This window comes from Marmota monax, unplaced genomic scaffold (assembly GCF_021218885.2).
Source record: "Marmota monax isolate L192 unplaced genomic scaffold, Marmota_monax_Labrador192_F-V1.1 WCK01_AAM20220418_F8-fsc00038, whole genome shotgun sequence".
Taxonomy (NCBI): domain Eukaryota; kingdom Metazoa; phylum Chordata; class Mammalia; order Rodentia; family Sciuridae; genus Marmota; species Marmota monax.
Genome location: NW_026692498.1, coordinates 8176619 through 8200382, shown reverse-complemented (window position 1 = coordinate 8200382; position 23764 = coordinate 8176619). Strand labels below are relative to the sequence as shown.

The 23764-nt window shown below is 60.7% G+C and overlaps 2 protein-coding genes and 1 long non-coding RNA gene across 6 annotated transcripts; 1 reads left to right on the top strand and 2 right to left on the bottom strand.

The window, feature by feature from the left end:
* Window positions 1-224: 224 nt before the first annotated feature.
* Window positions 225-2343, bottom strand: Ppp1r14b (protein phosphatase 1 regulatory inhibitor subunit 14B). The gene is made up of 4 exons (XM_046445390.2): window positions 2057-2343; window positions 875-958; window positions 588-620; window positions 225-498 (listed from the first exon to the last, which is right to left on the bottom strand). Exons 1-4 carry the CDS (start codon window positions 2312-2314, stop codon window positions 430-432), a joined length of 444 nt encoding a protein of 147 aa, XP_046301346.1. The 5' UTR covers window positions 2315-2343; the 3' UTR covers window positions 225-429.
* A 1080-nt stretch (window positions 2344-3423) lies between these two features.
* On the bottom strand, window positions 3424-7157 carry LOC131424200 (uncharacterized). 2 transcript variants are annotated; one of them, XR_009226866.1, is made up of 3 exons: window positions 4223-4624; window positions 3700-3758; window positions 3424-3607 (listed from the first exon to the last, which is right to left on the bottom strand). It is a non-coding gene; the product is annotated as an uncharacterized LOC131424200 (long non-coding RNA). The 2 variants fall into 2 exon arrangements; XR_009226865.1 differs by having other exon boundaries at window positions 3424-3758; window positions 4223-7157.
* Window positions 7158-7308: 151 nt separating this feature from the next.
* Plcb3 (phospholipase C beta 3) lies at window positions 7309-23707 on the top strand. 3 transcript variants are annotated; one of them, XM_046445383.2, is made up of 32 exons: window positions 7309-7522; window positions 10045-10122; window positions 10389-10457; window positions 10540-10680; window positions 10878-10957; window positions 11038-11091; window positions 11182-11257; window positions 11359-11459; window positions 12010-12176; window positions 12267-12413; window positions 13389-13629; window positions 13795-13879; window positions 13958-14144; window positions 14849-15054; window positions 16025-16121; window positions 16202-16286; window positions 16563-16687; window positions 16907-17061; window positions 17147-17308; window positions 17923-18022; window positions 18108-18212; window positions 18341-18432; window positions 19474-19627; window positions 19713-19748; window positions 19843-20011; window positions 20366-20516; window positions 20606-20682; window positions 20788-20877; window positions 20964-21021; window positions 21504-21590; window positions 21664-21883; window positions 22789-23707. In XM_046445383.2, the coding sequence occupies exons 1-31, from the start codon at window positions 7424-7426 to the stop codon at window positions 21865-21867; spliced, it is 3678 nt and encodes a 1225-aa protein (XP_046301339.1). In that variant the 5' UTR covers window positions 7309-7423; the 3' UTR covers window positions 21868-21883; window positions 22789-23707. The 3 variants fall into 3 exon arrangements, with proteins under 3 accessions (XP_046301339.1, XP_058435513.1, XP_046301340.1); XM_058579530.1 differs by lacking the exon at window positions 22789-23707 and having other exon boundaries at window positions 21664-22236; XM_046445384.2 differs by lacking the exons at window positions 7309-7522; window positions 22789-23707 and adding an exon at window positions 9246-9508 and having other exon boundaries at window positions 21664-22236.
* The last annotated feature ends 57 nt before the right edge of the window (window positions 23708-23764 follow it).

The following is a 23764-nucleotide window of genomic DNA, read 5'->3' as shown; positions in this document are numbered from 1 at the left end:
TCTGCTTCCCCAGCTCCTTTGAGTGCCTGGTCTGGGAGGCAGCACAGGTATATTGCCATGGCTACATGGCCCTTAGGAAGACCTGTGGTCACCTGGGGAGAAGCTGAGCTGGCAGCAATTGTAGATCAAAGTGTACCCCCTAAAAGACCAGCCAAGCCTATCAGCTGCTCCAAAGGATCCTAGCTTTATTAAAGGGCCCGCGCCGCAGTCAATATAAAAACACAAAAAGTCCCATCAGTTTAATAACAATAAAAAACCCCAAAAATGGAAAACTGAGGGGGCAAGGGAAGAGGCCCCTAAGCCAGGGGCATGGGGAACCCTGCTCATGGCACCAGGCCTGGCCACAGGGTCCTCTGATATTGCTGTTGCTACGAGGTCGGGGACAGCGATTGTCCTGTGGGAGCCACCATTCACCTGGGTCAGGGACCCTTATTTCTTCTGGGGTGTGCTCAGCTTCTGCATGCCCCGGATCTTGTCCAGCAGGCCAGAGATGAAGGCCTAGACAGGAGGGGGTGGCATTAGGGATACTAGACCCCCAAGGTGACAGGAGCTGGGGCTCCATCCCACCCTCTGGGAAAACCACTTACCTCGGTGGGTTTGTAACAGTCAACCAGCAGCTCCTAGTGGGTGGGGTGAAGGAGGGGTAAGTACACTGTGAGTTCTCAGGGATGGGGGTCTAGAGTTCCCCTATACCCACTTCCAGGGAACAGGGGCCAACTGGAGGCAGAAATGTCACAGTTAGGCAAGTACCGTCAAACCCATTTTTCAGAGGCAGAAACTGAGACCTGAGGTAACAGCTAAATGACTCAGACCAGAGAAGGCCTGGCTCCAGGGCCTCCAGGCAGCCCTCTACCTGCTGCCCAAACCCCCTCACCTTGACCCTGGCAGCCCGGGTATCATCGGTCTCCATGTCCAGGAGCTCATCCACGTCAATCTCCAGCTCTGGGATCTCTTCTTCCTGGGGTGGCAGTGGGGGAGGAGGGCGAGACAAGGGCCTGAGTCGAGGAGTGAGAGGGGTTTGGAGTTGAGGTCCCTGGCTACCTCAGCACCAGCCAAGCCTTTGCCCAGCAGACAGGGCAGCTGCTCTGAGAAGGAAAACAGATCAGGCCTGTGCCAAGGCAAATTGCCCAATGGGGGGAGCTTCCTGTCCCTGCCAGTGGGCACCGGGGGTGCCAGACAAGGCCAGACAGCCAGGGCTGGGGACCTTGGGCTGGGAACCTGGCAGATGTGTCTCCTGGACTTCCGGGCCCCCCATCTCAATAGAGCACTGGTGGGACCAGCTGTCCCAGTTCATCACAACCCCTCCCCTCCCCCAAACACCTGTCATAGCTTCCTGGGAGTGAGGAGGAAGTAAAGGGTGAGGGGTCAGCGGGAAGAACCCATGCCTGAAAAAGTGGAAACAAAGAGCCCATGCTTTGGGGAGGGAGGGGGGGCGCCCACCACCCCTCCCCCTCAGGAAGCAGCTATCCCCTTCAGAGCCAGCTGCATTCCAGGGCTAGGCTAGGGTAGGCGCACCGGGCAAGCCCACTCCTCCACCCTGCCCCGGGGGGCCTGAGTCACCATCTGAGCAAACAGGGAGTCATGGGGTGGAGAACCAGAGACCCGAGACCAGAGATGGAGCTAACTTGCCTGTACACCAAGACAGGGCTCCAAGCTCGCCCATTAAAACAAGCAGACCCTTTAGAGTACCCTCACCAGTCAGAGCAGCGCCTTTTAGCAAGTCTAAGCTAAGCCGGTGGGTTAGATCTCCTTCCACTACCAGCCCAGGCTCGCCCCTGTCCTGCCCCATGCCAGGCTATCCCTCGAGGTTTCTGGAGGACATCACGCTTGACCTGGGGAGTGGCATGAAGGAGGCCGGGTCTGAGGCAGCGGAGAAGGCTGGAACGACTTAGGTCAGACAAGAAAGAGCATACACTGGGGGCGGGGAGTGCCGAGAAGGGTGCGCGCGGAAGCGGAGCGCCCATTGACTCCGGTGACAGGCGGACTCACGGTGGGGTTGCCTGGCAGACGACTCGGGGACTGATCTTAGGGTGTCGGCGCGGGGTGGGGAACACACCTGGCAGTCGTAGAGGCGCGTGAGCTGTTCCAAGATCCACTCCTCTAGGTTGAGGCGCTTCCGTAGCTCCTTGCGGTCGTACTTGACGGTGACCTTCCCTTGGCGTCTCACTGGGCCCTCGTCGTCCGCACCGCCCGGGCCCTCGCCTGCCGCCCCAGGGGGGCTCTGAAAGTACACGCGGGGCCCAGGGCCACCACCGCCCGGCCCAGGGGCCGGGGCCGCCAACGCAGCGCCCCCCGCGGGGCCGCTGTCCGCCATGGCGGCCGCCGGGGCCACGTGCGCGCCGCGGGCCCCTCCCTGCGCCGCCGCCTCCCGGACGCCCGCCGGCTGGCTCCGGGCCACTGGCTCAGGTTAGCTCGCGGGCTCGGTTCCGCGCGGCTCCGCGGCGAGGGCGGCGGAGGGGGCGCCCGGGGGCAGCTGCAGCATGCGGAGCCCCCGGGCCTGGCCTGGCCGCGCCCCGCCCCCTCCCGCCGATCCGCCCGCCCTTTGTCCCCCGCGGCCGCCGCCCGAGCCGCCGCCGCCGCCGCCGAAGCCGCTTTCTCTGTCTAGCTCTCTTCCTCCGCCCCCCGACCACACCCCCTTAAAGGGCCAGCCCCGCTTTGGGCCCCTCACCCCCACCCCGCCTCCGGGTAGCGGGTAGGGGAGGGTCCAGTCCGCGGAGGTCTGGGCCTGGCTGTTCGCACGCCCCTAATTTAACCTCCTAGCCCCAAACCCAGGCTTATACTAAGCATCTGATACCAGGACTTGCGCACCCGCCAGATCTCTAGCCCTCATTGGATCCGGTCTTATTCTGTGCTCATTGAGACAGAATGGGGGGCGGGGGCGGGCGCACAGAGGCATGGAGGGGAGAGGGTCCTGGGAGTAGGGCGTGGGTCCGTGAGGAGTCATGGGAGACCCAGGGGTCTGGGTCCTTAAACCCCTTGGCCTGCAAGGGACGAGCGGGCTCCTCTGAGCGGACCGACACGTGGACCGGGTTCCCAGGAATGGAGAAGTGGAAAAGGCGGGCAGGAGCTGCCCAGGTGCTCAGACGTCCTACTTGGCGGGGGTCCCACGCCCCCAGTGGAGGCGGCTCTGGTTGGGGTGGACAGAGCCGGCCCTCGGGCTAGAAGGGCCCGACCCAACGCAGCCACCGCCCACCGGCCGAGATGGCGGCGGACCGGGATTGTGGGAAATGTAGTTCGCCGTCGGCCCCTAGAGGCCGTCCCGCCCCCGGGGCGCAGCCCGGCCGGGAGGCGCAAACTTGTCTGGGGCGCCCTCCTAGGGCTAGCCGCCGCCCTCCCTGCCCCGCAACCTGAGCGCTTACAAAGGAGGAAACTCCAGAGCCTAGAACTGGCACATGGGGGAGCCAGGACTCAAAATAATACAGGTAATAATAACAGCTGACCCCTAAGGAGCGTTTATTGGGACCCTCACCCAGTGGTTCTACCGTGAGGGTAGCTCCTCTGTCCCTCACACCTCTCTTAAGCAGGCTGAGCATCCCGTTCCGTCAGTGTTTGATTCTCTGTATCTTCAAACTGACTCATTCATTCGTTCGTTCATTGTCTCCCACTTCTAGATTGCGGGGTGGAGAGGTGTGCTGGCCTTGTTGCTGATGCCCCGGATAGAGTCTGCTTCTCTGCAAACCCACTGTATTAGAAAATTACCTGGTTCCTGCAGAACCCCAGTCCCTAGAATTATCAGACGCTTAGCAGGCAGCTCCACACTGTTGGGTGAACAAATAACTGAGTTAAAGAATGAGTGACCTGGGCTGGAGTTGTGGCTCAGTGGTGCAGTGCTTGCCTAGTATGTGTGAGGCACTGGGTTTGATTCTCAGCACCGTGTATAAATGAATGAATAAAATAAAGGTCCATCAACATCTAAAAAAAAATTTTAAAAAGAATGTGTGACTTCCTCAGAAGGTTGTGAATATTAAATAGGAGTGTGGCAAGTTCAATTTTTTAAAATATCGTCCTTATTTTATTTATTTATTTTTAATGTGGTGCTGAGGCTTGAACCCAGGGCCTCGAATGTGCTAGGTGAGCGCTCTACAGCTGAGCCACAACCCCAGCCCAGGCAAGTTCAATTTTGATACTAGAGGCTAATGAAATCACACAGCTAGATAGAGGGGGAGCTGAGATTTTGAGCTGTGTGCCTCCCACTCCTACAGTCCCCAGTCAGCCGGCTTACCAGTTCCACACAGGGTCTCAGGATCCCAGATGCAGTAAGTCCCAACCCCTCACAGACACCTTTTCTTCCCATGCAGGATAGAGCCCTCTACACAGGTAGGGTTTAGAGAGGGCTGGGATTGGCTCAAGGCCACACAGCAGTTGCTGAGCCAATCTTGAACCCAGGACTTCAAGTTCATCCTTTACTCTGTAATTGGGAAAAGAGACAAAGAGAAGACACAGGTGGGGTCTCTGGTTGAGGCAAGGGGGGTGGGGCTTAGTCCAAGGGAAGGGTAGAGTGAGGGAACCTCGATCCCTAGCTCATGCCCTGGCCTTAGCCTCCTTCAGCCAGCCTGCAGGAGCAAGGCTGACCCTTGCTCTTGCAGATTAAGCAGGACCCACCCATCTAGAGCCTGGCCTCTGGCTGCAGGCCTGCAGCCAAGTCCAAATTCCCCACCATGCCCCACCTCACCCCATCAGAGCAGGCCAGCTTTCTGAACCCCAGTATTGATTCAGAATTTATGGTGCTCCTGGATTAGAGAGGGGACATACTTGAATGGATTTTAGTACCCAACAGCTATTGTGGGAGTAGTGCCTACAGATCTCAGTGTTCCCAAGTTGCTGATTATGAATACTGGTCTTGTCCCTCTTCCCCACAGGGTTGGTGTAAAGGTTTCCAGTCAAGTTCAAATGTTGGATCCCCCTTTAAGGGTTCTCTCCAGCACACCCTCTCTGCCTTTCCTTCTGGTCATCATCTGTACCACCCTGAGAACACACCCAGATTCCTCGGGTTGACTTCCCCGTCTGTCCAGTCCCTTCCCATGGCTACCCACCCAGAGAACAGAATGGGCATGCTGACCTGCGCCTTTTGGAAGCCAGGCTGCCCTGCACTGCCTGGGTTTGGATGTGGAGGACTAGGTTCAGATCCTGGCCAGGGGCAAGTCACTTACCTGTTCCGAGCCTCCTCCTGGAGGCTGACCACCCTCACCTTCTTGTGCTGGAGCCCAGAGCTCAGTGTTCCTGTGCCGATCTGGCCATTGCTCCTCTGACAGAGCCCTCCTGGGACTGGGGTGTGCTCCTGCTCCTGTTCCTTCTAGCCTCAGACCGCAGCCCCACCCCTCCCAAGGTTCTGGCCCCCTCCCACCAGAGTGCAGCTAAGGCTGCCCATGGTCCCTTTCCAAAGCAGAGGCCCTGGGGAGGGTCCTGAGGGCCAAGCCCGCTCCCTTAATCGAGGGTAGAGGCCGGAAGGACTGCCTTCTTTCCACCGTTACTGCTTGCCGAGAAACCCCATTACCATTACCAATGCTGGAAGAAAGTGTCAGAGGAGGAAGGAGCCTTCTAATGGGGGGGCTGCCTTGGTCTCAGGAGACAGGGGTGGGTGGAGAAGAGGCCCAGGCCCTGCAAGCAGGCTCCCATTCTGTTTTCCAAGGAGCTGCTGTGTGCTGCTTCTATGAAGTATCCCTGCCTAAGGCCTACGCCTCAGCTGGGTCCCTGACTCCATCCCTGCTAGCCCTGTCCTGGAACTGACCCATGCCCTTTCCTTGCACTGGTCCCTAGATCCCTACAGCCTTCCCTCTTCTCCTGCCAAACTACCTTAGGGGGTGGGGCATCTCCCACCTTTGCTTACTTCAGCTTCCAACAACCCTTAGCTTCTGAACAGTGAAACTGGGTTCTGCTGCTAGAAAGCACTGGATGTGAACTCAGGCCTGTGGAGCAGAGGCCAGCCTCCACCCTGCTTGGCTTTGTTCTCCCAGTGAGGTCTGGTGGGCACTGGGTCTGGGAGAAGTATGCTTTGCAGCTCTGATGAGAGAAGAGTAAGATCACTGGTTGTCTCCCTTTGTCTCCTCAAGGGCAGGGAGTGGGGACAGGAAATCAGAGGGCTGATATCCTCCTACAAAGCTGTGTGACCTTGGGCAAGTCCCTTTCCCTCTCTGGGCCTCATGTGGTGAAAATAATCACACCCCACAGAACCAAAGCCAAAGACAAGGAGATTCACTAGGTTGACGGCCAACAAGATGGGGATTTGGAAGAAGGCCAGTGCTGGTTAGAGCTCCCCGGAGGATCTGAGAGCCTGGGGCAAAGGGGCCTGCAGGGCAGCTCCTCCCTGGCTGACCCCTCCTCCAGGAGAACCAGCTCAATTGCTTTCTGGGTTTCTAGGTGACTTGGCTGGCCCCTCTGGATGAGTTCTACTTTAAACCTGCTGCTGCTGCTGCTGCCGCCTCTATATTGGGGGGGCTCCCACAGGGGCCCTGAGGCAGGAGCCCCCCCAACCAAGCCCTGCGGGAGGGGCTGCAGCCCCCACCCATCCCAGTGCCCATGCGCGATTAACCCCTCCTCCCATCACTGGAACACAGATTTCAGGGCACCTGCTGCGGGCCAGGCACTGCAGAGCCCCTCTGCAACCTCCTTCTTGGGGACACCCAGGAGGCTCTGGCCCTCTAGGCAAACCTTCAGTTTTCAGCAAAGAGGCCCACAGAGGCAGACTGCAATCTTAGGGTCGGCAGCACAGGAAGGGACTGTTCCAGGGCTCGCTCTGGAAGGCCGGGATGCTTAGGTCCTTGAAGGAGGTGTCAGGCGCCTGGTCTCCCAGGGCTAGGGAGGGGGGAGGGGCGCCTGCCGGCGGGAGGCCCATTAGCTAGCTAAGTGCTCCCAGGGAGAGGGACCGCCTGCAGCAGAAGGGGATAAGGCGACGTACGGGCACGTGTGTGTGTGTGTGTGTGTGTGTGTGTGTAGTGGCTTTTCCTGCACTCAGCTAAGTGCAGCCGCCTGCCCCCTCCTCTGGGAACCCCAGGCAGGCTGACCCTGGTAGACGTCTTCTACACCCAGGCCCGCTAGCTGAACCCCCAACAGCTCCGAGGACCCAATCGTCCTCCAGTCCCCGCATGGCACCCGAAAAATGAGTCTTACAAAGCCCGACACTGGTGCAGTAAGCCCCATCCACCTCTGGCTGCAGTCGCCGCCCCCGCCGCCAGGGGGAGCCGACGCGGGGCGGGCGGGCCCGGACGCACCGGGTGGGAGGGGGCGACGCGCCGGGGCGGGGCGGGGCGGGCCGGGGGCGGGGCCCGGGCGCCGAGTCTCTGGTCCGTCCGGGACAGGCTGGCGGGCAGGCGGTCGCTGACGCCGCGGGGCTGGAGCGGGCCGCGCGGGAGCGCGCGGAGGGAGCAGCTGCGCCGTCGGTCCCCGTCGGTGCTCCGTGGGTCTCCGAGCCGCCCCTGGTTCGGCCATGGCGGGCGCCAGGCCCGGCGTCCACGCGCTACAGCTGGAGCCGCCCACCGTGGTGGAGACCTTGCGGCGCGGGAGTAAGTTCATCAAATGGGACGAGGTAAGTGCAGCGGTCCCCTGCTCAGCCCAGATCCGGGGACTCCTTCACTCAGGCTCAGGCAGATGCCGGGGACCCTCAGTCAGCTTCGCCTGACCACTTCGCCTTCTCTCCCAGCCTGTCCGGACTCCGGAAACTTGAGTCCCCAGGCGTCCCGATATTGAAGACTTTGTCCCCCCAACCCTGTCCCTTGGGTCTGGTAAATTGTCTCTTCTCCTTGGCGCGGAGACTTTGAACCCCAATAAATCCCGCCCCGCTTTCATTCGCCCTTCCCACCCCTTCCTGCCAGACTAATTCTGGTTCCCCTATCCTGGCCTGGTCCCCAGACCCCTGCACGGCCCTGGACTCCCGGGCCGGCTCAGGGCATCCTGTCCTGGGTGCGTACCCCTGGGACTTCCCGCTTCCCGGTGCGGTGGCCTGAGTAAGCCTCTTCATTCATCACTTCTTCACCCTCTGCTAGCACCCCTTCGCCCTGCTTCTGGATCCCAGCCCAGCTCCCTGGTCAGGTGGGAGCATCAAGTCACCCCCTGGTGGAGAATTTGCCCCCTAAGTTCCTCCACCCTGGGAACTTTACTCCCCACTCCTTAGTCTTGGGACTTTGAACCCCAATAAATTCCGGCCCCCCTTTCAGTATTCCTGCCCCTGGTGCTTTCCAGATGTCCAGGCCCCCACCTGCGGCTCCCCATCGGGGTTCTGCGCCCCGCCTACAGTTTTCATAGTGCCCCCTCCTCTGCCCCTTGGGCCCCTCCTTCCCCAAGGCCTCCACGGGCGGCCAAGAGAGCTTCCTCGCTGTTCTTCCCAGTGAGGCCACAGGCCTGGAAGACGCTGGGCTCCTTTCCGGCTGGGTGGGGCGGGAAGGCGTGGGAGCTGGGGCGAGGGGAGGATTGGGGGCGTGGCCTGAGCGGCAGGTGTGCTGGTGTCGGGGTGCCTGGTCTCCCCCTTGGCCTGGGAGACCCCCCTCCCCCTAGGCCAGCCTGAAGGGAAAAGTTTCTTCTTTTCCTTCCAGTGTGATAAACCCAAATAAGGAAGTGGGAACAGGGAGAGGGCCCTGGGGGTGCGGTGGGGTTGCTGACAGGGCTTGGAGCTGGAGAGTAGGGGACCTGGGGCATGTCTAAACGCCAGACTCCTGGGGAGGGTCCCAGAGAGGCCCTTGGAGCAGTACTCCCCTCTCCTCACACTACTGGGAGTCCACAGCCCCAGGGCAGTGTTGGGAATTCCCAAGAGAGGTTGACCTGGGTGTTACCACACTGGGATGAAAGGACCACACATCCCAAAGATTTGGGGGCCTCTGTCCCTGTGTCCCCAGATCAGCTGCTGTCCTTTTTCATCAAAGCCTGCAATGGGTGGGGCTGGTGCAATTCCCATTATACAGAAGGGGAAACAGAGGTCTGGACATTAGAGGACTAGCCAGGCCCCACTGTGGGTTGTGGCTATGGTTAGGAGCTGGGAGCAGGGGACTTGGAATCCAGCTTCCCAGGTCAATGGGCCCTGGAACTTCACTGCCGGCAAATCCTGGCTCCTCTTTGTGACCTTGAGCAAAGCCTTAGCCTCCCTGTGCCTCAATTTCCTCATGTGTAAAATGGGGATGACAACAGTATGTCCTCATAGGGTGGTCAGGGGCTGAGTGGGCTTGGAGTCATTGTGTGCACCCAGTGGAGCAGCCAGAATGTGGGCCACCATGTCTTCTCTGAGGGGATTGTCCGTCAGACTGCAGTTCAGGGGGGTGGGAATCCTCTAGCTGCAGAGGACTTTTTCCTATGGCCACCTGGCCCCTCCACCCTGGCTGATTCTAAGCCCTTGATGACACCCCTCTGGCTGCTGGTCCTGAGTCACATGAGGTGGCGCTGGTAGTGTGCCAGGGACTGGGTCCTCCTCAGAAAATGGGACTGATGCACTCGCTCTTCCATGTCCCCTGGCTTGTCCTGCAGGGGGGACTCGTGTTTTTGTAAGAAGGGGACAAATCTGAAGGCTGTGAGGATTTCCTGTAAGGTACACGGTGGCACATGCTGGACTTTGAGACACAGTGAGGGGTGGCAGGCCAGGCATCGTGGGTCCCCAAGGGATGCAGGGGAGCCACAGGGTCAGACTGCTGAGTCCCCAGCTCTCCTCCCATCAACATTTCATAGTAGATTCAACTGGGGGACAAGGCCCCCTGTCCTGGAGCTGTGGCCTTCTGGGGAAGCCAGTCCCAGGGCGGGGTCGGAGAGGCCTCCCAGCAAGTGGGTGGGATCCCATGGGTAGAGAAAGAAGGAACGATGAGGCAGGAGCTGGGCGCTGGGCGAGGAGGAAAGGGCAGCTAGTGGCCCATGTGACTGGGTCTTAGGGAAGGGAAGCGAGGCTGGGAGGGGCACGGGAGCCAAAACACTGTCTGTCACACTGAGGACCTTGGCTTTGTTTTAGGGGCTTTAGCAGCCGCGGACCTGAGGGCTTCAAGGTTTCCTAATCTTAGCTCACTGGCAGAAAGCCGGGTGGACAGCTCCCTCAGACCTTACTCCCTGACCCCTGTTGTTCTGTGCTGTGCCTAGGAAGCCTCCAGTCGTAACCTGGTGACCCTGCGGGTGGACCCCAATGGCTTCTTCTTATACTGGACAGGACCCAACATGGTGAGGGCAGATGCTGTTCCGGCTCATGCAGGCCTAGGTCTCTGTGGAGACCCCAGCCCTGCATGACCTGCAGGTCTGCCTGGGGGCTGGGACCAGCTGCTGGCTGACCCCTCGCAAACAGCCATCCACACAGGAAGTGCTAGGGGTCGGGGCTGAGACTGGGGCTGCTGCTGGTGGCCAGTCCCCAGCCTGGGTGGGGAGCTTGGGGGCCCCTGCTCTCTTGTCCTGCATCTCCTCAGACCCACCCTGGCATCTGGTTTCCCCAGGAGGTGGACACACTGGATATCAGTTCCATCAGGGACACGCGGACAGGCCGTTATGCCCGCCTACCCAAGGTGAGTACCAGGGCCCAGGACCGAGGGCAGGAGGCCTAGGGGAATGGGATTGCCCTTCTCACCCTCAGCTCTCATTACTCAGGACCCCAAGATCCGGGAAGTGTTGGGCTTTGGGGGTCCTGATGCTCGGCTGGAGGAGAAGCTGATGACGGTGGTGGCCGGCCCAGACCCAGTAAACACCACATTCTTGAACTTCATGGCCGTACAGGATGACACAGTCAAGGTGGGCTGGGGCCCAGGAAGCCCCCGGGAGACCCTGCTCATTCGCTGAGTTGCTTGTCACTTAGGGTCGCTGCTGCATTCTGCACTGTTTTCTGATCTGTGCATCAGATCCCGCTCTGGGCGTGGACTGGGGCTGGGCCCGCCTCTCTGTCCCTGCTGCTCACCTCCTCCCACTCCCACTGAATGCCAACCCCCCAGGTCTGGTCGGAGGAGCTGTTCAAGCTGGCTATGAATATCCTGGCTCAAAACGCCTCCCGGAACACCTTCCTGCGGAAAGCGTGAGCTCCGGCTGCCCTGGGGGACATCGGGGATTCCGATGGCCTTTCACAGGGTGTGACCCCTGCCCCTACTTCCCCAGATACACGAAGCTGAAGCTGCAGGTGAACCAGGATGGGCGGATCCCTGTCAAGAAGTGAGCACCCCTTACCCCTCAGCATCTCTCCTGTCCTGACCTTGGTGACCTTTGCCCCCCACTGACCCTGAACCCTCCCATCTGCATCAGCATCCTGAAGATGTTCTCTGCAGACAAGAAGCGGGTGGAGACAGCACTGGAATCCTGTGGCCTCAATTTCAACCGGGTATGTGGAGTGGGGGCAGGTGCGGGCGGGGTGTTGCTTGGGTCCCCACTGCTTTGGAGCTAGCTGCCCCTGGGCTCTCACCTCACACTGCTTGCCCCCAGAGTGAGTCCATCCGGCCGGATGAGTTTTCCTTGGAAATCTTCGAGCGATTTCTGAATAAGTTGTGTCTGCGGCCGGACATTGACAAGATCCTGCTGGAGATGTGAGCGGGGCTGGACCCTTCTCCCCACCCCTGAGCTCCCATGTCTGGCCTCTGCATAGTGTGCCCCTAGCCCAGTGAGGAGAGGGGGGTGCTGGTGGACTAGGCCTCAGCGTCCAGGGTGAGGGGGGCAACCTGCGAGCGCCTCACAGTGCTCAGAATCTCAGTGTCCATAGCTGTTACGGGTAGCTGAGTGACAAGCCTTTGCCAGGGTTGGTTTCATCTCATCCACTCTGCAGATGAGAACCAAATGGCCCAGGTGTGTTGTGGGCCGAGATTAGCTCCAGGCTCTGGAAGTACAGGTAGTGAGCTGGATACAGAGCAGCTCCCAGTGCCTTAAAAATGCCAGTGCTAGCTCATCCTCTGCCTGGATGGCACTGAGCGGTCGGGAGCGTGGATGGGGTCCAAAGGGGTCGGCCACTTGCCCAGTGATCCAGTCTGTGGGTACTTGAGCCAGGCGCAGGCCTTCCAACTCCCTCTCCCAGGGTGAGGGCCTGGTGTGGGGGTGTTGTTGCAACTCCAGCCCAATCCGGCTTCTGCCCGCCCTCTCCAGAGGTGCCAAGGGCAAGCCATACCTGACGCTGGAGCAGCTCATGGACTTCATCAACCAGAAGCAGAGGGACCCGAGACTCAATGAAGTACTGTACCCTCCCCTGCGTCCTTCCCAGGCCCGGCTGCTCATCGAGAAGTATGAGCCTAACCAGCAGTTCCTGGAGCGTGGTGAGTGGCCTCTGGTGAGTGGCGAGAGGCAGGGGACGGTGGTGGTGGAGGGCGAGGGCCCTGCTGACCTGCCCCCGCCCCCACCCCCAGACCAGATGTCCATGGAAGGCTTCAGCCGCTACCTGGGAGGGGAGGAGAATGGCATCTTGCCACTAGAAGCCCTGGACCTAAGCGCGGACATGACCCAACCACTGAGCTCCTACTTCATCAACTCCTCACACAACACGTACCTCACAGGTGAGATACCTCACAGGTGAGCGGCCGGAGCAGGGAGCAGGCAGCCAGCTGCAAGCAGTGGGGAGTGGGAGCCCAAGCAGGGAGCTGGGAGCAGGGAGCAGGCAGCCAGGAGCAGGGCGCAGGGAGTGGGGCTCCCGGCCCCCCGCCCTCCACCCTCCGCCCTGCACCTCCTCCCTCCTTGAAGTGCAGTTCTTTCAACTCATTTGCCCGGGTGGAAGGAAGAGAACAGACAGCCCTCTGCCCCACTTGAGGACAGGAAGCTTCCCGGGGAGGGGCTGAGGCCGCCCAGCTGTGAGGAACAGCCTCTGCGGAGGCCTGGGGCTGGAGACCACTAGGTGGTTAAGAAGAGGAGGGGGCTGGTGGAGCTTGGTGTCAGGGCGCTTGCATGCGAGGGGGCCCTGGCTTCTGTCCCCAGCACTGCCAGAGAAAGAAGAAGCCAGAAAGGAGGCCAGGGAGGGGAGGGTGTGGGCTGGGGCAGGGGCGGGGTGAGGGGCTGGGGAGGGTTTTGGAGGCAGGCGGCGGCGGGAGGGGATGTGAGTGGTGTGCTGTCAGAAGGCTGAGGCCAGGTGCTCTGTGGAGACTGGGCTGCAGGCAGGGAGGGGCCTGCGGTCCCCTAGGCAGGAGGTGGGGCTGCGGGGAGGAGGCTCTGGGGAGCCAGGGTCGTTTGGGAATGGCTGGTGGGGCGTGTGAGGGCTGGGGGTTCATCTCAGAGGGGGTGAGCCCTTGAATGGGGACCAACCTGGCCACAAGCACTGGTGGATGCCTGCTCTGCCACTTGGGTGGGCGCCAGGGGCAGGGGTGCAGGAGGTGCTGTTGGCTCCACAGTGAAATGAGCAGGGGCTCTGCAGAGTGTCCCAGGGCTGGACCATGCTGCTCCGGGAGCCTCTGTGTCCCTGGCACAGCTGGCTCAGTGTGGAGTGGGGTGATGAGGAGCCAGACTGGCAGGCAGCTGAGTGACACGGCCTCACCCCCCAGCGGGACAGCTGGCCGGAACCTCGTCGGTGGAGATGTACCGCCAGGCGCTGCTGTGGGGCTGCCGCTGTGTGGAGCTGGACGTGTGGAAGGGGCGGCCTCCCGAGGAGGAGCCCTTCATCACCCACGGTTTCACCATGACCACCGAGGTGCCGCTGCGGGATGTGCTAGAGGCCATCGCTGAAACCGCCTTCAAGACCTCCCCCTACCCCGTCATCCTGTCCTTTGAGAACCACGTGGACTCGTGAGTGGGCCCCTGACCCAGGACCCCCGGGAATCTCTAACATGGAGACCTCTGATGGGGACCCCTGGTGGACCCAGAGACGGCCCTCCCACTGTGCTCTGGTGACCTCTGACCTGCCTTGCTGAAGCTCCCCAAGGCACCTCTGACCTCTGACCTTGCCAACAGGGCCAAGCAGCAGGCCAAGATGGCCGAGTACTGCCGCTCCATCTTTGGGGACGCGCTGCTCATTGACCCTCTGGACAAGTACCCGGTATGGCGGCTGGAGCTGAGGCGGGGTGCGGGGTGGGGAGGGTGCCTCAGCAGACCCTGACCTATCCACCCCCTCCAGCTGGCGCCGGGCGTGCCCCTGCCCAGCCCCCAGGACCTGATGGGCCGCATCCTGGTGAAGAACAAGAAGAGGCACCGGCCCAGCACCAGCGTCCCTGACAGCGCCGCGCGCAAGCGGCCCCTAGAGCAGAGCAACTCCGCCCTGAGCGAGAGCTCTGCCACCACTGAGCCCTCGTCCCCCCAGCTCGGTACGCTGGCTCAGCCTTGACCCTGCCTGACCCTAACCTCCTCCTTCTGAACCCTCATGGTACCCTAGACCCCCGAGCCCTTCCTCGCATGCCACTGAGCCTGGCCCCGTCCAACCTCCTGGTGACCAGCCTGCACCGAGGTCCACTGGCTTGGGACCCTCACTGACCCCAGCACATCTGACTGTGGCCAGCTGGATTTGGCTGTAGCCAACTCCTGACCCCTCAGCCTTGGCCCCCACAGAGCCAGGCTAGGGCTCTTAGTTCTGACCTCTGACCCTCAGGCCCCTGGCCCCTGTCCTATGACCACCCAACTCTGCCCACCCAGTTGGGTGTAAATTCAGTTAACCTTTAGCCTGTCGTCACTGGGGTCCCTCTTCATCTGAGCCCCACCCTGGGTCTGGCTCTGCCTGACCCTGACCCGCCACTCACCTTGTCACCTTTTCCCCTGCTGTAAGGCTGTTGTGCCCAGACTCTGGCTTCCCACCCCCCACCCATCCTGTCCATCTCCTGCTCTGTACACTCCAGACTTCACCTTGACCTCTGACCCCTCTGGCTCTAATACCATGGAAGCCTGCCCCTGCCCTTTCCCCAGGTCACACTGTCCTAAGAGTGCCACACACTGGTCACAGCCCTCGAGTTTCCTGAGCATCAGTGTGTGATTCTGCCCTTTGACCTCTGGACCCTTGTGGCCTTGCCTTCTGCAGGGTCCCCCAGCTCGGACAGCTGCCCAGGCCTGAGTAACGGGGAGGAGACGGGGCTGGAAAAGCCCAGCCTGGAGCCCCAGAAGTCTCTGGGTGAGGAGGTCCCGAACCGGGGCCCTGATGTCCTGGGGTCTGCTGACCGTGAGGATGAGGAGGAAGATGAAGAAGAGGAGGAATCTACAGACCCCAAAAAACCCACCACAGATGAGGTCAGGCCCACAGGCGGACGGGAGCGGAGGTTATACATATTCCCTTCTCAGATTTGCCAAGTGCCCACCATGTGCCAGCGTATTGGTGGGTGCAGGGTACTCCTGACTGTGTGAACACCCTAGTGAGTGTGTGTGCATACGTGTGCTCTTCATTCAGGCACAATAACAGTGCATGCACAGTTATTCTCATAAGCCAGGCATGGTGGTGCATGCCTGCAATCCCAGCAGCTTCAGAGGCTGAGGCAGGAGGATCACAAATTTGAGGCAGTCTGGGCAATTTAGCAAGGCCCTGTCTCAAAATAGAAAATAAAAAGAACTGGGAGTATATCTCTGTTAGAATGCCCCTGAGTTCCATTCTAAATGTCCCTCAAAAATGAGCAGCATATCCCCATTCCCAGTATCCCCCAGGAAGGGGTGAGATGCGGTCGGTGTGGGATTGTGGGGAAGGGGAGTCTGACCTGGGGCGGCGTTGGGGGGGCAGACCTCAGGAGGTGGGAACAGTTCATGCAAAGCCCTGGGCTGGGCTTCAGTTCAGGAGGGGCCAGTTCAGGGTGAGAAAGTGTCATGAGGAGCATGAGCAGTGGAGGTGAGAGAGTCAGTCTGGCTGTTTGGGAGATCATATTGGAGAGGGGCCCAGAGTGGGGGTGGTGCGGGCAGAGCTGTCTGTTTGCGAGGTAGTGTTGGAAAGTGCCTAGGAATGGAGATTGGTGGTTCATATGCTCAACTGAGGGGTTCCAGCTTCTGGGGGTCAGGAGAAGAGAAGGATTGGGGGACTGTTGTGGAGGAGAGGGATCCCAGGCATGGTGCCCAGGCCTGGAAGAGGCCCTGGACTGTCAGAAGACGTGGCCGGGGTGGGGGCATTATGGCCCTTGGGAAAGCTACTTGCGAGGCAGCAGTTGGGGCAGGGTCAGCGCCTCCTTGGGAGGCAAGCGAGGGACTTGCACTGTTGATTGGGGCTTGGGGTTTGCAGGGCACGGCCAGCAGTGAGGTCAATGCCACTGAGGAGATGTCGACGCTGGTCAACTACATCGAGCCTGTCAAGTTCAAGTCCTTTGAGGCTGCTCGAAGTGAGTGGGGCTGGTGGTGGGTAGGAGCTGTTCCCACCAGGCCCCGCCAGGCCTGACACCCTCCCTCTGCCAACCCCCAGAAAGGAACAAGTGCTTCGAGATGTCCTCCTTTGTGGAGACCAAGGCCATGGAGCAGCTGACCAAGAGCCCCATGGAGTTCGTGGAGTATCCTCCGGGGCCTCGTGGTGGGACAGGGTGATGCTCGCAGCTACTCTGCCTAAGCCCCACCCAGGGTCCTGGCCCAGCAGCACCTGGGCTGGGCGGGTCTGGACCATCTGGGGGGCCTGGCTAGGCTGAGCAGTGGAGGCCAGAAGGGTAGCATGAGCCCACCTCCGCCAGGGTTGGGTGGGGGACTTGCAGGAGTGCAGGCTCAGGGCAGGAGGGGGAGGCCAACGGGGGTTGGGCACCAGTACCTGCTGCATCCCTGACCGCCAACCTCAGATACAACAAGCAGCAGCTCAGCCGCATCTACCCCAAGGGCACCCGCGTGGACTCCTCCAACTACATGCCCCAGCTCTTCTGGAACGTGGGCTGCCAGCTCGTCGCTCTCAACTTTCAGACCCTGGGTGAGCCCTGCCCTGCCTTGACCCTATACCATGGTGCCCCAGGGCCAGGCACATCTTGCCTGAAAGGACTGCTTACTCTGTCTGAATTTGGACCCTGTGATACCATTTGATCCCACCCCTGGCCCTGGCCCTTGGACTTCACTTACCCCCAATGACCATTGTCCTGCCTGACTCTGACCTCATTCAGCCTGCTGACTGACCCCTGTCCATGTCACCCAGATGTGCCAATGCAGCTCAATGCAGGTGTATTTGAGTACAATGGGCGCAGCGGGTACCTGCTCAAGCCTGAGTTCATGCGGCGGCCGGACAAGTCCTTTGACCCCTTCACTGAGGTCATCGTGGATGGCATTGTGGCCAATGCCTTGCGGGTCAAGGTGGGGCAGCAGAGGGCTTGGGCCGTGGGTGTTGAGGGGCAGGATGCTCAGCCACCGCCTCACCCTCTTGGCCCGCCCACCCCAGGTGATCTCGGGGCAGTTCCTCTCTGACAGGAAGGTGGGCATCTACGTGGAGGTGGATATGTTTGGTCTCCCCGTTGACACACGGCGCAAGTACCGCACAAGGACATCTCAGGGGAACTCGTTCAACCCCGTGTGGGATGAGGAGCCCTTTGACTTCCCCAAGGTGAGCAAGCCTGACCCACCCTGGCTCTCAGGGGGGATTAGGGTAGGTAGGGTAGGGTTAGGGTTATTTCTGTCACTGGAGCAGGACCAGGCTCACAGGTGGCCAGTGAGGGTTGGAACCTGGGGGAGGGGGTCCTGAGACCTCCCAGGCCCTGCATGTCCAGAATCAGGCTTGGGCCTTCTGCCTACCTCTTGGTGACAGAAAGAAACAGAAAGGTGAGACTGAGAGCAAGGACCAGCAGGAGGTCCCACAGCCTGCCCAAGGCGGGAAGCTCTTGCTCAGGACCCACCCCTGCTCAGTCCCCCGATCTCCACGTTCTCACAGGATCTGGGGAAGGCAGAGACAGGCAGACTCCATGCTGGACTGGAGCTCACTGTAGTTCTGGGCGGTTGATGACCTGGCCTGTCCTGCGGTGGCCTGAGGGGGTCTGTCTGCCTGTACTCTTGGTTCAGGGCCCTGAGGGCCCAGTCATCCATTGGGCCAGGCCATGGAGATGTGCGGTCAGGTTGGTCAGCTTGTATCGGGACCTGCTCTGGGCGTCAGGCCTTAGTGACTGGTGTGGTTGCCCCGTGGCTCGGGCTCTGCCCCGTGGCTCAGCCAAGTCTGTCCCTCAGGTGGTGCTGCCCACGCTGGCGTCCCTTCGCATTGCCGCCTTTGAGGAGGGTGGCAGATTCGTGGGGCACCGGATTCTGCCTGTCTCTGCCATCCGCTCAGGTGAGCCTTGGCGGGTTTGGGCAGGACGGGGGCAGTATGTGGGGGACCTGCCCAGGCCCCGCTGACTCGCCCTTCTGTCCCCCAGGGTACCACTACGTCTGCCTGCGGAACGAGGCCAACCAGCCACTGTGCCTGCCAGCCCTGCTCATCTACACGGAGGCCTCTGACTACATCCCTGATGATCACCAGGGTGAGCTGGGGGCAGAGGGGCAGCGTGGAGTGGGGACGACAGCCCTGAGGGCAGGTTCCTACCCTGCTGTGACCAGAGCTGGTGGGGAGGGTGTGACCATCTGAGAGCCTCACCTTCTGCCTCCCCAGACTATGCAGAGGCTCTGATCAACCCCATTAAGCATGTCAGCCTGATGGACCAGCGGGCCAAGCAGCTGGCCGCTCTCATTGGGGAGAGCGAGGTGAGCCTGCTGGCGGTGGGAGCAGGCTGGGAGGTGGGCAGGGCTCAGGCTCCCCTTGACCCTGGGACCAATGCACACAGTTGCTGTGGGTGTGGGTGCAGGTGGGCTGGCTATGGCTGACCTCTGGGCATGGCCCTGCTGGAGCGGTCCCTGCAGCCCCCAGCTCTCCACTGTGTTTTTTTCTGGTGCTGGGGATGGAACCCAGGGCAAGCGCTCGGCCACAAAGTAGCACCCCATGCCCAGTGGTGGGATCTTAGGAGACAGAAGCATCCGAGAGGCCTTTGAATCAGATTGGACTAGAATTTCTCCCATTCTCAGTGACCCAGGAGGCTAAGGCAGGAGGATCACAAGTTTGAGGCCAGCCTCAGCAATCTCATGAGACCCAGTCCCCACCCCCCCCCCCAAAAAAAAAGGCTGGGGACATAGCTTAATGGTAAATCACACCTGTCCAAAAAAAAAAAAGGGTTCCTGGCTAATTCACCAGGGAAGTTTTGAGGCCACAGAGCCCTTAAGAACATGGGGCCTGTGAGCATGGAGGAGGCGGTGGCTTCTCTGAGGAGGGGTCGGGTGCAGAGGTTTAGCCGCATGCCCGGAGCCATTCCCTAGGGACCTTCGGCGGTGGGAAGAGATTGACTGCAATTAGGCCTTGGCAGAGCTGTTAGCAGGAGAGACTGGTGCCCGCTCTGCGGTCATTTCCTTCGTTGATTTAATCAGGAGCTGAGCAGTGAGGGCGAGGGACTGGGCCAGGGTGGAGGGATCCAGAGAGCAAGGATTCTTGGAGCTGGGCCAGGCCTTTCCAGAACCATCTGGGAGTTCCTGAGCACAGGCAAGGGGCTGGGCACCTCCCAGTCTTATGCCCTAGGTGGACAGGGGCTTGGAGGGGTTTGCTTGATCCACTTTATTCTCATCGGCAAACAGACCAGAAGTTGAGCAGCCAGATGGGCTGGGGAGCTGGCAGGGTGGGGGGCCTGGAGACTGAGCATGGAAGGGCTTGGAGAGAACAGCCTTTCTGGAAACAGTGTCCTCTTCCTCCACCCCCAGGCTCAGGCTGGCCCAGAGACATGCCAGGAGACCCAGTCTCAGCAGCCAGGGGCCCAGCCATCCCCAAACCCCACACCCAGCCCACTGGAGACTCCCCCTCGCTGGACCCCGGGCCCTGCCACCTCCCCCACCAGCACCTCCCTCAGCAGCCCAGGTAAGGGGCAACCCGGGCCGGGGGTGAGCTGAGGGCGAGGCCCCCACCCTTCCTGCAGCCTCTCACAGCGGCCTCTCCTCTCCAGGGCAGCGGGACGATCTCATTGCCAGCATCCTCTCAGGTAGGGAGGAGCGCCTTGGGTGCGGGGCCACCTGAAGGGCACCTGCCCAGCCCGGCCCCTCCACCACCCTGCCCACTTGCACTCTGGTTCCCAGAGGTGGCCCCCACTCCGCTGGAGGAGCTCCGAGGCCACAAGGCTCTGGTGAAGCTCCGGAGCCGGCAGGAGCGGGACCTGCGGGAGCTGCACAAGAAGCATCAGCGCAAGGCCGTGGCCCTCACCCGCCGCCTGCTCGATGCTCTGGCCCAGGCCCGGGCTGAAAGCAGGTGCCAGCACCCACTGGTCCCATGAGTCTCCCACAGACTCTGCCACCCGAGCTGTGCCCCCTGGCAGGAGTGTCGGGCCCTGTGTGCACATGGTTTCCATGGTGGGTGGGCGTGCCGAGCGAGGGGCCCCGACCCCACAGGAGTATGTGGTGTATGACGGGACCCGAAGCTTCCCACAGCAGCCCCAGAGTCCTTCTCCTGGGGCTGACATTTCTGTTGACGTCCCTCTAAGGAGTATTGGCCACACAGGCTTCTCCTCCTGGGTGGTGTCTGCTGTTGCTGCTACCACAAGCGCTGTCCCCACTGCCCTCCCGTGTGGTGGACTCAGCATCACCCAGAAGGTTCTCCCTACAGGGGTGGGGCCGCCGATGTGGAGGACGTGAAGGAGGAGGAGGAGGCCAAGAGGTATCGAGAGTTCCAGAACAGACAGGTGCAAAGCTTGCTGGAGCTGAGGGAGGCCCAGGCGGACATAGAGGCTGAGCGGAGGCTAGAGCACCTGAGACAGGTGAGGGGGCATGTGGTGGCCAGGGAGAGCCTGCCTCTTGGATTAACCTGGCGTTGGCCTGTGGCACCCATTGGCTGCTGTGTCCCCAGGCTCAGCAGCGGCTCAGGGAGATCGTCCTGGATGTGCACACAACTCAGTTCAAAAGGCTGAAGGAGATGAACGAGAGGTGAGGCGGAGACCTCGTGTGGGTGTGGCAGGGACTCCTGGCCCAGATGAGGACCGGACCAGGACCCTGCCACCGACCTTCCCCTTCCGCTACCGGCTTCTCCAGGGAGAAGAAGGAGCTGCAGAAGATCCTGGACAGGAAGCGCCACAACAGCATCTCTGAGGCCAAGACAAGAGAGAAACATAAGAAAGAAGTGTAAGAGTGCTGGGGCCAGGAGTCGGGGGCCCGGGCAGGCAGCACAGTGCCCAGGCCCTGAGTCCATCCCGCCTCCCTCCTCGCAGGGAACTGACGGAGATTAACCGTCGGCACATCACCGAGTCCGTCAACTCCATCCGTCGGGTGAGTGCCACTCTAGCCTCGCCCTAATCCTTCATTCATCAGAAATCCCTCTCCTAGCGGGGCGCGGTGGTGCTGGAGTGCATGTTATCCCAGGCCTCAGGAGACTGAGGCAGGAGGATCAGGAGTTCAAAGCCAGTCTCAGCAACTTAGAGAGGTTCCAAGCAACTGAGATGAAAAAATAAAAAGGTCTGGGGATGTGGCTCAGTGGTTAAGTGTCTCTAGGTTCGATCCCTGGTAAAAAAAAAAGAAAAAAGAAGCCCATCTCCTTGGTGTCTGGCCTGGTGGCACGCTGCCCTCCAAAAGCTGATAGGACCTTCCTCCAGGGTCCCAACAGCCCCCTGGTGCCTGCTTCATATCCAGGGACAACTGTCTGCACCAGTGCCCAGTGGCTTTGGAGCCCCCTGTAGGTCATGCCCAGCCTGAGCCCCAGGACCCTGACCTCCCTCAGGGTCCCTCAGCTGAGCCCTTGCCCACCCTCACAGCTGGAGGAGGCCCAGAAGCAGCGACATGACCGCCTAGTGGCTGGGCAGCAGCAGGTGCTACAGCAACTGGCAGAAGAAGAGCCCAAAGTAAGGCCCTAAAGGAAGCTGGTGGGCAGATGCTTGGTGGCCTGGCCTCCCTGTGACACCCATCTTCCTGTAGCTGCTGGCCCAGCTGACCCAGGAGTGTCAGGAGCAGCGGGCGAGGCTGCCTCAGGAGATCCGACGGAGCCTGCTGGGAGAGACACCAGAGGGGCTAAGGGATGGGCCCCTGGTGGCCTGTGCCAGCAATGGCCATGCACCCGGGAGCAGTGGGCACCTGTCTGGTGTTGACTCGGAGAGCCAGGAGGAGAACACGCAGCTCTGACCTGGCCGGGCAAGAGGTGGCCACAGGGCCAGGGTGGGCGCTGGGCAGAGGGCAGGAGGTGAAGACACTAATGCTTTTTTTTTTTTTTAACTTTTTATCTTTAGAAATTATATTTTTTTAAACCTGGGGCAAGTGCCCCACACTAACTCCTTTCATCTTCCTGGGGCCCCGTTAACCCCCAGCCCCTCCTTCCTAACCTCAGTCCTAGGGAAGGGGCTGGGCTGGGCCGGGCCTTGCCCCCATGACACCCACACCCAGATGGGCGTCCTTCCCTCACTTCCCAGGGACCACACGGAGCTCTGGGAAGCAGGGGTCACAATCTCTATGCTTTGGGGATTTTTTTACATGAATAAAAGTGGATTTCAGGGAGCCCGTGTGCGGTGTGGTTGAGGACTCCAGGTCCTGGACCCCGGGCCTGGAGTCCAGCTCTGCACTTCCCTTGGGTCCCAGGTTTCCTCTTCTATAGTTGTCCGTGGGGTCGAGGTCAGGCCCCCCTCAAAAGCTGGTGGGCTTGAACTTGGCTGCTTTGCAGTGACCTTCCTCAATGCCACAGGAGGCTCTGGTTTCCCCCAGACCTTCCTGCCTCTGTGCCCTGTGACCCCTGGGCTTGTGTCCTGGCTCTCCCTGTCCTCCCTTCTCAGAGGTACAGGCTCCTTCAGGAAGCCTTCCCTGCCCCCTTCCTATTGCCTGATATGATCCAAGCTCCCACCACCTTCTACTGGGCGGCTCTGGGGTCTCACGCAGGCAGTTGAGGGGGTGGTGGTGGATAGCCTGGTGGAACTGGGCTTTCATAAGTAAGCCAGTCAGGGGCCTGTCTCTGACCCCTGGAGATGGGAAACTGACAGTCCCAGACATTGTAGGGACTGGGACAACATGTGACCCCCTCATCCCTGTGAGGGAGATGTTTTGCCTGTTTTACAGATGAAGAAACTGAGGCCCTGAGCAGAAGCCAGGTGGTGCCAGGCCACAACTAAGTGGAGATGTCCTGACCTGGAGGCAGGGAGGGCACAGACCCTCTGTGGCAGACTGTCTTCGGCTAGCCTGGAAGACCTGCTCCATACCTCTGACCACGGAGGAGCAGCAAAGACCCCACAGCGAGGGTGTGAGGGCGTGAGGGCCTGGCCCGGCGGGCTCCAAAGCAAGGCCAGGCTGGCACCTCTTCAAGGCCTCTCCCAGCTTCCTGGCGCTTCCCGGGCTGGCTGCTCCCTCCTCCAGAGGAAGGCAGCCTCTTATCTGGGCTTATCTCCTGCCAATTGAGTGTTTTCTTTGCTTTGTTTTTGCTGCAGCCTCCTGCAAACAGATGGGGTAGGGAGGCCAGAGAAACCAGGCAGCCGAAGTAGGGCCTCCCCAGGGCTGGGACCTGTGCCCTGGGCCCTTCCTCAGGGTGGATACTATTGCCTAAGTGGCCCTCCTCCTGCTGTCAGACCTTGTCCTGTCCCCCAGTCTGCCAGTTCTCCTGTATGCCCATCCTGGCCCCACAGTGGTCAGCCTGCTCCCTCCCCCCCCCACACTGGCCGGCCTTCACTTACCCAAACACTCCATGTGGGTCCTGAGTCCTCAAAACTACCCTGTGTGCTACTGAGCCCCTCAGAAGCCTGGCCTCTACTGCTACCCCATCTTTCCTGGGTCCCCTCATCCTCTTCTCTGCAATGACAGTTCCAACTTCAGCCCACCCCCTCCTGGCAGACCTCCCTGACTGTCCTGCCAGAGGAGGCTGACCCCTGTCTGGTTCTGGAAGCCTCTGCGAGCCAGGCTGTGGAGAAGTTCATCTGTGTACCCAGCACAAAGCAATGGCCTGGACTACAGGGGCGCCAATAAATCTTTTGGAACAGAGCCCTGAGCCAGGTCCCCATGCGAAGCTTCTTGGTTCCCTAGTGATTGCGCTGCCCCTGCCCTG

Excerpts from the sequence above, each read along its gene's own strand:
- Ppp1r14b (XM_046445390.2), bottom strand. The coding sequence starts at position 2,314 with ATGGCGGACAGCGGCCCCGCGGGGGGCGCTGCGTTGGCGGCCCCGGCC. Across the intron at positions 621-874 it reads CCCGGGCTGCCAGGGTCAAG|GAGCTGCTGGTTGACTGTTA; the intron begins GTGAGGGGGTTT and ends CCCACCCACTAG. Across the intron at positions 499-587 it reads ACTGTTACAAACCCACCGAG|GCCTTCATCTCTGGCCTGCT; the intron begins GTAAGTGGTTTT and ends CCTCCTGTCTAG.
- Plcb3 (XM_046445383.2), top strand. The coding sequence starts at position 7,424 with ATGGCGGGCGCCAGGCCCGGCGTCCACGCGCTACAGCTGGAGCCGCCC. Across the intron at positions 10,458-10,539 it reads GTTATGCCCGCCTACCCAAG|GACCCCAAGATCCGGGAAGT; the intron begins GTGAGTACCAGG and ends CTCATTACTCAG. Across the intron at positions 13,630-13,794 it reads TTTGAGAACCACGTGGACTC|GGCCAAGCAGCAGGCCAAGA; the intron begins GTGAGTGGGCCC and ends CCTTGCCAACAG.